Source organism: Salvelinus alpinus, chromosome 33 (genome assembly GCF_045679555.1).
Source record: "Salvelinus alpinus chromosome 33, SLU_Salpinus.1, whole genome shotgun sequence".
In the NCBI taxonomy this organism is placed as follows: domain Eukaryota; kingdom Metazoa; phylum Chordata; class Actinopteri; order Salmoniformes; family Salmonidae; genus Salvelinus; species Salvelinus alpinus.
In genome coordinates, this window is record NC_092118.1 from 11287101 (window position 1) to 11299968 (window position 12868).

A 12868-nucleotide genomic window follows, 5' to 3' on the forward strand; every position below is an offset into this window, starting at 1 on the left:
AATGGGATGCTTGCCAGGAGGTGAAGACTTCTCCATTCCACCTAAAACCCTGTTGCTGCCAGGCTGAGAGGAGTCCTCTTTTTCCCTGAGTCTAAGACTTGGGTGGTTTTGAGGTTAAGACCAGCAACACGATGCCACTGCATTTGAGTGTTGGTGACGCACCTTCTGTTGCCCCAAAGCAGAGTTGTGTGGGATCAGATCCCTAACAGGTTCACACACGCACGCACTCAAAACACACACACACACACACGGAGGGGTAAACAGGGTGGGGTAAACTGGTATTAACCTCAGTGGGGTGCAGAGAGAGGGCATTCGTGAGAGATCTGAGAACGGGCTCTCTTCACCTCAGACTAGGAATCATCCTCTCATCATCACTGGGTGGGAGGAGGACCCCCACAGAGACTTTCCAAAACAAAAAGGCCAATCTGAACCCCTATTAATAAAGCAGGACACTCACATTTCGTGCATACCCTTGCCTAATCTCAGGCAGCTGTTATCTCCCTGCAGGAAGTGCTCTTCGCTCAGGGCCCGGCTGTGGTGCTGGTGCAGTGCTGATATCAATACGGGAGGGGACAGGACAGGGATCCGGCTACAGCACAGGACGAGGCACCGGGCGATAAGATAGAGTTGTCTCTGTCAGTACCCATCTTTCTTTTCCACTATGTTTCAGTTCCCAGAGGGCCCGGCTTCCCCATTCTCCATAAGGCACAGAGACCCTGGTATGGAGAACCGTAGGTCCTAACCTTGGGTAGAGAGAAAGTGATGGGGACCTCCGTCTACAGAACTCTCCTTCTACGCACTGGAGGTTTCAGCGTGTCTGACTACATCCAAAAGTTTACGGTAAGAGACTTGGCTCTCATTGCTTTTGGGTGGAGGTTATACAAGCTGGTTTTATTTGTGTCATTTTATTGAATCAGGTTTGTGGATGAAATGTCTGATGAGATTCAAGACAGACCATTGGTCACACAAGGCTGCCTAATAATGATAGGCATCTAATAAAAGATGCTAGACAAAACTAAATTAATTACTGACTAGACTCTAGAACATTTATGTTTTATTCTTTTATTCATAAGGGCCAGGGGTTACATAATATTGAAACACAAATCATTATACACTCAAAGAAAACAATGCATCAGCATCACTGAACAGAAACAAACAAACAGCCTCGTGCTCAAAATCACATTAGTGCTCGGTCAGTGAAGCGAGACCAAGTCACATTTACTGTCCCATATCTAACTCCTTTAGTTTTTAGCATTGCCCTTAACACAGCATGGGAACATGGGGGAATGTTATTTGGAGTCGGTCAGGTGGAAAATAACATTTGGGAGAGGAGTGAGTTATTACGTCTGAGTCTTGTTTTCTCAATTACCATTTAAGTCCTTGAATTAAGACTTTTCTTGTGAAGTAATACTTTTTCTTTTATGTTCTTAAATAATATGTGAAGCATAGCACTCAGGGTTAGATAACTTGTTCAACAAGCTTGCCGAAAACATGACTTATTGCAGAAAAAAAGTTGTATTTTTGAAGGTCTGTTTTTGTCTATCCATATCAAAATGGATAGAGGAAAATATCAAAATTATCTTCAGGAAAATTATAAACAGTTTGTGTGTGTGTGTGTGTGTGTTTTTGTGTGTTCCTCAGAGGAGGAAGGGGAGGACCATCCTCCTTAGTGAATTTCATCAAATAAAAATAGTGAAACATTAAAAAAGTTACCCTTTTTAGATAAAACTATACAAAATATATTCACATCACCAAATAATTAAAACACACTGTTTTGCCATGAAGGTCTACAGTAGCCTCAAAGGCATTCTGTAAAGTAGCACCATGGTGTAGCCGGAGGACAGTTAGTTTCCGTCCTCCTCTGGGTACATTGACTTCATTACAAAACCTAGGAGGCTTGTAGTTCTCAGCCCCTTCCATAGATTTACAAAGTAATTATGACAACTTCCGGAGGACGTCCTCCAACCTACCAGAGCTCTTGCAGCATGAACTGACATGTTGTCCACCCAATCAAAGATCAGAGAATGAATTTAGTACTGAAAGCATAAGCTACAGCTAGCTAGCACTTCAGTGCATACAATGTGGTGAGTAGTTGACTCAAAGAGAGAGAAAGACAATAGTTGAACAGTTGGCTATCCAAAACTGGAATTCTCCCAAGTCAAGGTAAGATTGTGGCTTTATACATTTATTGCCACTGGTGCCCGCCGGTGTAGCTGCTAAACTGCTTGCTGTTGACTGTACACTGCACTGCATGATTGTAGCAGGTTTAATAACGTGTTAGTTCTAGTAGCTACAGTATGTTGACTATGACTTTAACATGGTGACAACGATGTACGCTGTGTGGGATCATTCTGCCAATTCTGTTGAAAAACATTTCTTAAACGGAAGCAAACGGATCGAAACAGGGATAAACATACCTGAATTTGTCCATTAGAAACTCTTGTTTGCAACTGTTGGACTAATGAATACACCCTAGATTAGCTAGATGCAGGCAAGAGTGTGCAAGGCGGTATTGAATGTGTCAATGTCTGTCACCTCGATTACTCACATTTGTCTCTCGACCTGTGTACCTACAATGTAAACATTAATTCATAGGCTAGGTTGTAGCAACCAAACGATGGGTATAGTGAAAATTTGACTTTCATGCACTATCCTAAACCTATCGATGTTATATTGAGCTGGGTGAATGGAATATGAATGACAGTCATTCAATATGCTGTAATAAAAATGTGTCCATGCTCATAAAAAAAGATATTTGTCCTCCCTCATCTTAACCGGCACCAACCGCCACTGGTGTATTAGCATGCTATCTGTTTGTGATCCATAGCTTTAACTCTGGCAGCTGGCTTGAGAACATACACAAGTCCCTATTATCCTCTGGGAAGCTGTACTTGTTGAGTGATTTATGAGCAACATTCCCTTTAAACTGTGCGGGTGCACAGTAGCCCCAAGACTGCCACGCAACACCTCTGGGACCCAAGCAGAAGAAATATCAGCCAATGGAGAGAAGCACCACACGAGATTGAACAATTTTCTAGAGCAGTGGTCACCAACCTCTCAATCGCAATCTCCAAGTCACTCCTAGTCAATAAAGCCTTGTGTGACTATTTTATTTTTATTAATCTCGGGCCAGCAGCATACCACCCTGCATCCCACTGCTGGCTTGCTTCTGAAGCTAAGCAGGGTTGGTCCTGGTCAGTCCCTGAATTGGAAACCAGATGCTCCTGGAAGTGGTGTTGGAGGGTCAGTAGGAAGCACCCATTCCTCTGGTCTAAAAAAAAATATCCCAATGCCCCAGGGCAGTGATTGAGGACATTACCCTGTGTAAGGTGCTGTCTTTTGGATGGGACGTTAAACGGGTGTCCTGGCTCTCTGTGGTCACTAAAGATCCCATGGCTCTTATCATAAGATAATGTTAACCCTGGTGTCCTGGCTAAATTCCCAATCTGGCCCTCATACAATCATGGCCACCTAATCATCCCCAGTTTACAATTGGCTAGTTCATCCCCCCTCCTATCCCCTGTAACTATTCCCCAGGTCGTTGCTGTAAATGAGAATGTGTTCTCAGTCAATTTACCTGGTAAAATAAGGGTAAAAAAAAAATATATATATATATGGGTTACGGTAGGTGCACCCGATTCAGCAGCCCTGCGCCAGGGTAGGCGAACCATTGCCATTTTGACAGATTTTATGTGTCTTAATGTACAAACTCTGGCTTCCCGGTGGGCTCAGACAGCAAATCAAGTGTACTATAGGTCTTCCACTGGCCAATCGGATGGCTCCGATTACCGTGTCTGCAGTAATATAGCAGGCATCAAATAAAGCTACAGCGAAATTGATACTGTGAGATTTCAAAAAATGTAAAACCATGACTAGAGAGAGACTGCCAACGAATACAGCAAAGAGCTGCTGTTTTTAAAAGTGAGTTGAGGTTTAAGTTCTTACTCAGCCCTGTCAACACTCTGTAAGCCATGAAATGCGCTTTATTTCTTCCTATTTCCATTTAGCGCTACAACAAGCATTGCAGCAGTAATCAATGAGTAGGAAAGTGTATCGATAGGCTTGCGTTGTTGTTATCATTAGCTGCTTGGGTCTTTTTTAATTGGAATATTTCACATTCTCTGTTCATAAAAGTAGCAATATGCATCTGTGCATGAGGCAGAAATAATGCAGTGCGACTCGAGTTTTGCCATCAACTGGAAGATGGTGTCCCTTTTTGGTCAGTGTCAGTGGATGAAAGGGAGAGCGGAGGGGACGTTGAGGGGCGGACCATCAGTCTGCTGCTCTCTCTCTCCACTGGGACTGACCATATGTGCAGGCACCATCGGCCCAGTAAAGTAAAAATAAAAAGCTAATTAGTTAAATGTATGCCCACTCAGCTGTGCCTCACAAGTAACACAACAACGGATCTATAACAGGTATGCTCATATAGCCTACTTCAAATTTTGAAATATAATTTCAAAAAATGTCCAGAACAACAATGCATTGACAGGGCAATTCAAGCAAAGCCAATATGCGGTGATAATATATGGTTCACTGCACAAACCTGATTGCCACAGTACTGTTTTTAATTGGTTAATGTTGCATAGGCTTATGTTTTTTAAGTAATGTTTAAAAAAAAAATCTGAGTGGTAGATCTCGGCATGCATTTTGACTCAGAAAGTGATCTTGACACCGAAAAGGTAGGTGACCACTGTTCTAGAGTTTTCCCTGTTAACACTTTCAACGTTTCCCTTCACTGTTCAATTGTGGTCGAATCAACGCAATATCAGCCCCTTTCAATGCAGCATATAGAAAAAGAAAGAGAACTATGCAATAATAGTTTTTTAGACAGAATGCATCGAGTAGATTTATATATGCATTGACATGCAGAACTCTACACTGACGAGTGCGCCATAACCAATCAGAGTTGCAGTAGGCCTATATGCAAATAGACCATTGCCATATATGGATCTGTGCCTTATTACTTTGAATTGGTCTGTGTTTTCAGCATGAGTGATCATGATTAGATGCGCTTGTTTTGAAATCAAAGTGAGAGCAGCATGTAGCCACGTGTGCACATTTTGTTAATATCCTTTGCTAGTTAGTGAGTTAGATCATTTGTAGTCAACAATAGGGGAGTGATTGCTTCCTACAAGAGCACAAAATGTTGACATTTCTAGACATCTTTGAAAAGTGAGTCAGGTAAAGAGCTTTTTTGTTTTGTTTTAAAGGGTCAGTGTTGTATTTTGAGACAGGCCTGAATAGGCTAAGTAGCCAATAGGCAGAGGGTAGCATAATTTGTCTGATTCTCTGTAATAATGGTATGGGAAAAATAGTGCATTCTATTTTGTAAAGTGGTTTCTTTCATCAAACAACAAAACAACATGTTCAGTCACCTCCTTGTCTGAAGGACAAGTGGATAAACAGGTTAAGGTTAAGACTTACCTGTTTTTTCCACCAGAAGTCTGTAGGCCTACATTGAACACCACACATTTGCTGCTACTGTAAACTGTATGACAGAACAGCTATTTCTATGTTAAAATGTCACGGGATGTAATTTCTTCATTGTTTTTGATGGTAGGCCACTCTGTTAACAGTAAACGCACGCTGGAAGTTGCACAGAATTTTCACAATATTCAAGTTTGCGCTCAGCCAGGCCTGAAATTTGCTCAGTGCCATCATTTTTTTAAGGGAACATTTCTTATGAGTGGATACTCAGAAGAAGGGAGCAAGTAGTAAACAGTCTCTTCACTTCACACTACCACCACTATGTGCATACAAACTAACAAACAATGGGAACTTTGGGAAGTCTACTAACTGGCACATACAATCACTAAGCCTATTTCAACATTACTTTTGTTGAAATGTATTCTAGATACAGTAAATATTACATCAACCTTTCACTAGGATATGCTGTGTGGTATTACTCCCACAGAACCACAAAGGTATTTTAAACTTGTGATTGACATACAGTTGAAGTCGGAAGTTTACATACACCTTAGCCAAATACATTTAAACTCAGTTTTTCACAATTCCTGACATTTAATCCGAGTAAAAATTCCCTGTTTTAGGTCAGTTAGGATCACCACTTTATTTTAAGAATGTAAAATGTCAGAATAATAGTAGAGGGAATTATTTATTTCAGCTTTTATTTCTTTCATCACATTCCCAGTGGATCAGAAGTTTACATACACTCAATTAGTATTTGGTTAGCATTGCCTTTAAATTGTTTAATTTGGGTCAAATGTTTCAGGTAGCCTTCCACCATCTTCCCACAATACGTTGGGTGAATTTTGGCCCATTCCTCCTGACAGAGCTGGTTTAACTGAGTCAGGTTTGTAAGCCTCCTTGCTCGCACATGCTTTTTCAGTTCTGCCCACAAATGTTATATAGGATTGAGGTCAGGGCTTTGTGATGGCCACTCCAATACCTTGACTTTGTTGTCGTTATGCCATTTTGCCACAACTTTGGAAGTATGCTTGGGGTCATTGTCCATTTGGAAGACCCATTTGTGACCAAGCTTTAACTTCCTGACTGATGTCTTGAGATGTTGCTTCAATATATCCACATAATTTTCCAGCCTCATGATGCCATCTATTTTGTGAAGTGCACCAGTTCCTCCTGCAGCAGAGCACCCCCACAACATGATGCTGCCAACCCCCGTGCTTCACGGTTGGAATGGTGTTCTTCGGCTTGCAAGCCTCCCCCTTTTTCCTCCAAACATAACGATGGTCATTATGGCCAGACAGTTCTATTTTTGTTTCATCAGACCAGAGGACATTTCTCCAAAAAGTACGATCTTTGTCCCCATGTGCAGTTGCAAATCATAGTCGGGCTTTTTTTATGGTGGTTTTGGAGCAGTGGCTTCCTCCTTGCTGAGCGGTCTTTCAGGTTATCGATATAGGACTCATTTTACTTTGGATATAGATACTTTTGTACCTGTTTCCTCCAGCATCTTCTCAAGGTCCTTTGCTGTTGTTCTGGGATTGATTTGCACTTTTCGCACCAAAGTACGTTCATCTCTAGGAGACAGAACGCGTCTCCTTCCTGAGCGGTATGACGGCTGCGTGGTCCCATGGTGTTTATGGTGTTTATTTAAATTACTTGTGTCATGCACATAGTAGATGTTCTAACCAACTTGCCAAAACTATAGTTTGTTAACAAGAAATGTGTGGAGTGGTTGAAAAAGGGGTTTTAATGACTCCAACCTAAGTATATGTAAACTTCCGACTTCAACTGTACATGTATCATATTAATGTCAGGGGTCGTGGAGAATTAGGTACAGCAAAAACTTTCCATCAATAGCTCTGCAAACAGATCAAAATACTGACTCCTCTGGTCTGCCAAGAGCACTAACTAGACCCACTAGGCACAAACCTTGCCACGCACACTTAGATGCATCAAACACTTGTTCTGATGAATCAGTATACCAGTCAGATACTAATACAAATCCAGAGAATTTCCCAATACTTTTAGCAGGACATGCACTCCAGAATGTTCCATGCAGTGTACACTTTAGAGAGGTGCACACCTGTCAGGAAAGATATAATTTGATTTTATTGGGTTTACAGCAAACCTCCCACTAACCTCCACCCCCAATTCTTCTTCACCCCACCTCACAAAATGTGGTCACGTAACATGGAACTGCCCCTGTAAACACTAGCTAGAAGAATGGAAACTATGCAGAGGCGTTCAGTCAGACAGTTTTCATATGTTCTCTCTTTTGGTAGACAATAGGCTTTAATGGTGTAAGGTTAGACAGGGTTAGATGGAGAGGACCGGATGAAACCCAGAATACCCTCTCCAGTGACCTCACAGGTGTGAAACGTTGTTGTGTCAGGGAGGTAGCTTTGGTGTCACGTTTCCATTTCAGAGGGCAAATACACCAGGTTAACCCTGTTCAATACAAAGAGCCATGGTATTCCTACAGACAGCTTCAGTGTCCAGTTAATTAGGTTTCCTTTACTTCCTTTGTCTGATGGTCTTCCACTCTGTGATTTTATTAGTGACTGCCAGGAGCCATGTTTATTTTACTGCTATTGTTACGGATACTGTTACAGATATTAAATACAAGTAAACATGTGTTATGTAACTCTAGTGGTACCACAGCAGCTGTGCAGATGAAGGAAACTGTCCATGTGTTTGATGTCTAATCGTTCCTCCCCGCAGGCATGTGCACAGATAGGGGTCTACCATTGCCGAGAACATACCTTTGGGTGGAAGTCTAATTTCCCCAAAAATGTATTTTTTGTTGTTGTTCTGAACCCACTGCCCACAAATCGTTGTTAAAGTAGTCGGACAGATTTGGTCATTGATAAGCCCCTAAATTGGAATGCAGTGGCTGTACAGTAACATTCTATACATGATGTCAGAGCTCAGGGTCTCCGCTTCACAGCGCTGTATGGGTTTTGACTGACAGTCGTTCTAAACATGACAGTCGTTTGAAATCACTCACGTTAATTGGGCAACTTTTGAGCATTTGTTGTTGTTTGGATTCAGTCTTGTGTCAGGTGAACTGTTGTGTCCTCACATTTGGTCTGATAATTTCCCCATGAGATCCAAAGTGTTCTCATTCAATTGCTACCATGGCCATGCATATGCTTTTTATAATTATTTTGTTAGAAAGATTTCAATTTGTCCCTATCCATATAGGCCAGTTTCCACGAGTGTAAAGGGTTAAGCAAAGCAATAAATGTAATAGATCTGTGCTAAATGACAGCTGTCACGACTCCGACCGAGGCAGGCTCTCCTTCCCGTTCGGGTGGCGCTCGGCGGTCGTCGTCACCGGCCTATTAGCTGCCACTGATCCTTTTCTCCCCCTCCTTATGTGTTTATTGGTTACACCTGTTTTGTGTTTATTCTTAATTAGTTGGGCTTTATCAGTCAGCCGGCCCGCCCGTTTCTTTGTGCGGGATTGTTAGTTTGTAAGCTTGGTGTTTGTTCGGACGATACGTGTTTGTGTATGTTCGAGTTTGATACTGGACTGTTTTCGTTCCCCGTGTCTGGGGCAGTTTACGTTGAGCACCCAGTGTCAAGGGTGGCCGAAGTTCTCCGTGTTTCATTAAAGGAACATTGTTATTGAATCCTCTGTTTTTCCTGCGCCTGACTTCGCACTCCGACACCCAGTCCTTACAACAGCAGAGTTATTATACATATTAAATTACATTTCTTTCAGACTAAGGGTTATTTATTTGTGTCATTTAATTTGCCACTAAGATGTGACCATCTATTGCTTTTATATACAGTAACTAAATAATCAAAGTTGCCTAATAATTGCTCAACGAGTCCATGACCATGATTGTAGGGATTTTTGGGGGTGGAAGGGTGACTTTCTTTTGTTTCAGCACATACCCCCAAAAGGTCTTCGCACTGCCCTGCTTCCCGGCAACAGTCGGTCTGTAAGGGGATTATATGTGCATTCTGGACAGGACCCTTTGCCGAATCGTAGGGACAGGGCATCGGCCTTGAACCTGGGCGATAGGTCAGCGTGAAGTCGAACCTTGTGAAGAAAAGGGCCCACCACCTTGCTTGGACAGATTCAGCCTCCTCATTGTTCGTATGTACTCCAGGTTCCGATGGTCGGTTGGGATTATGAATGGGTCCTTGACACCCTCCAGCCAGTGTCTCCACTCCTCTAATGCCAACATCACAGATGTCGTAATTCCTCTCTGCAGGGGACAGTTTCTTCGAGTAATATGCACACGGATACAATTTCTGTGGATTACCCTGTCGTTGAGACAGAACTGCCCCCACGCCCACCTCTGAAGTGTCTACCTCAACCACAAAGGATATCGTGGGATCTGGGTGTTTGAGCAATGGGGCGGAGTTGAAACGTCCCTTGAGTAGACGGATGGCCTCGTCGGCTGCTGGGCTCCACACAAACTTACGGGGACCAACCTTGAGGAGAGAGGTGAGAGGGGCGGCGATGGAGCTGAAGTTCCTGATGAAACAGCGGTAGAAGTTGGAAACTCCCAAAAAACGTTGTAACCCCTTTTCGGTGGTTGGGACTGGCCATGCCCTGACCGCATCTACCTTCTTGTCGGCCATCCTCACTCCCTGCATGCTGATTTGGAAGCCTAAGAAGGAAACAGCCTTGAAATTGGCACATCTCAACCTTTAAAAAAATATATATGTTTAACCATGCAAGTCAGTTAAGAACAAATTCTTATTTACAATGACGGCCTAGGAACAGTGGGTTAACTGCCTTGTTCAGGGGCAGAACAACAGATTTTAACCTTGTCAGCTCAGGGATTCGATCTAGCAACCTGTTGGTTACTGGCCCAATGCTCTAACCACTAGGCTACCTGCCTCCCAGCCTTGACGAATAGGTGGTTAGCCAGGAGGCGTTCCAGGACTGCTCGAACATGTGTGATGTGATCCTCCAGGGTAGCCGAGTAGACCAGGATGTCATCAATATATCCGACCACCTGGCGTCCGAGCATGTCCCTGAACATCTCGTTAATGAATGCCTGGAACACTGACGGCGCATTGGCTAAGCGAAATGGATTCAACAAGTACTTGTAGTGGCCAGACATCGTGCTAAACGCAGTCTTCCATTCACCCCTCTCCCAGATGTGGATGAGATTATATGCACTCTGTAAGTCCAGTTTGGTAAAGAACCGGGCCCCGCGGAGCTGTTCGATGGCTGCCGGCACCAATGGGAGAGGGTAACGGTACTTCGTGGTGATTTCATTGTGTCCTCTGTAATCAATACATGGATGTAATCTTCCATCCTTCTTGGCCACGAAGAAGAAACTAGCCGACGCAGGAGAAGTGGAGAAGTGGATGAAACCTTGTTGGAGCGCCTCTTGGATGTAATCGTCCATGGCCTGGGTCTCAGCCACCAACAGAGGGTAGATCCGGAGGCGTGGACCCTGCCAGCATGTCGATAGCACAGACCCAGGGGCGATGAGGAGGAAGACAGGTGGCTCTAGTCTTGTAGAATACCTCCACCTTGAAGCCAAGGTATGCCGAGGATGATCGTGTGAACTGGTGCACTGGTGATGAAGGGGATGTTCTCCTGATGAATGGACTCCACAGTGAGGGTGAGTGGTTGTGTGTGATGGTTCTGGATCCTAGTGGCCGATTATGGAGGGCTTGAACCGGGAAAAGAGATGAGATAATGTTAAGAGAGGAGGCAAGGATCTGGTCAATAAAGTTCCCCGTGGCACCAGAATCCACTAACGCTGTAGACACACTACACGAGGGACAGTCAACTAGTGTGATGGAGACCAAAAGAGTTTCGCAGAAAGTGATGAAGATGGAATACTCACTTCTGCCCCAGGAGGTGGAAGATCATGTGACCGCTCCTCTGCTCTTGTGAATCCTGGATTAGGAAGTGCCGGACACCGCTGGAGCTGGTGCCCTCCTTGACCACAATACAGACAGAGCCCCAGCTGTCTCGTCCTGCGTCGCTCCGCCGTGCTGAGGCGTGTGACCCCCTACCTCCATGGGTTCACGCTCTGATCCAGAGTGTTCACGGAGGGAGAGAAGTGATGAGAGTACCAATGTTCCTGAAGTAGGTTATCCAGACGGATGGAAGGTGAGTGCGTACTCGGCAGCCGTCTGGTCCCCCTGCCGTAATTGGAGTAGACGCTCACCTCCCTCTCTGCCCTCCGGGGGATGATCAAAGATAAATTTTAACAGAGCCATGAACCCCTCATATGAATCTAGCTCCTCCTCTCATCTCTCCTAGACGGCCGTGGCCCATTCCAACACACGCCCAGTCAACAGATAAATAACCGTGGTAACCTTGGACCTCTCGGTGGTGGGGGCTCCCATCTGGTGCGTTAAGTAGAGGGAGCACTGAAGTAGGAAGCCACGGCATTTAGATGGGGTGCCGTCATATTTATCCGGGAGTGACAAACAGGCATCGCTGACCTGAGTGGGTTGCTGAATGGGCTGTTGTGCTGGCTCGCTGGGTCAACTGGTTGTAGACGATCCTCCGCTAGTTGACGGCAACGCCTCCCGGGTATGTTCGAGACGTTGCACACTGCAAAGACCCTCTTCCATAGCCGGCCCTAGTTGTGCCAGCTGGTCATGGTGTTGACGTAGAAGGTATACCTGCTTGTCGACCGTCTGGGAAATCCTGTTTTCCTGCTCCTTCCATTGTTGGAGTCAGTATTCTGTAACGGAGATGCTGAGAGTCGAGAAGCAGGTGCAGGTGAAACGTTTAATAAAACAACAAACATGGAACGAGCCAACATAACAGTAGCGTCTACGCATTAAACACAGGATCAATACTGACTGGGGAAGGAACATAAGCGAGTGCCAGATATAGGGGCGGTAATAAGTGAGGTAATGGAGTCCATGTGTGCCTCATGATGATGTGCAGGTGCGCGTAATGATTGATGCCAGGTGTGTGTAATGATGGACCCCAGGACCGGTGATTAGTATACCGGCGATGTCGAACGCCATATTTTAAATGTTGTTGCGGTCTTGGTATTAAGGGCCCACCCTACATTACCGATATGTATTGGGTCACATCATCATCGCTGTCCTGATCCCATGTCACCGCACCTCTCATTATCTATTGTTTCCTGTTATTCATCGCAGCTGGCTGCCCCATTTGGGGGAGTAGACATTCATTTATGAGCGCTGCTACTGCCAAAGCTTACTTTCTGATATGCTAGGACGCTAGCTAACTAGCCTTCCCTGGATTATGGGGTGGTAAATAGAGTTGTTATGATGGTTCAGAGCTGCTGAGAGGCACACCCCCAGTCAGATAAACCCCTTGTGGAAAACCACAGCAGAGCCACATTTCTTTTGTGGGCCAGCATCCTACCAGAGATTTCCATTGCAACTCCATTGCATAATGTGGTTACATTTCAGTGGGATGGTTCCTGGCATAGGCCCAAGGCAGAGAGCTAGCCTATAGTCTCATTGG

At 44.5% G+C, this 12868-nt stretch overlaps 1 protein-coding gene across 1 annotated transcript in view; it reads left to right on the top strand.

Annotated features, from left to right (window-relative positions):
* Positions 1-472: 472 nt before the first annotated feature.
* Positions 473-12868, top strand: part of LOC139563297 (myosin light chain kinase 3-like) — a 35503-nt gene continuing 23107 nt past the window's right edge. The window contains exon 1 of the mRNA XM_071381860.1: positions 473-840. Coding sequence (XP_071237961.1) covers positions 763-840 — 78 coding nt within the window. The 5' untranslated portion in view covers positions 473-762. The remainder of the gene's footprint in view (positions 841-12868) is intronic.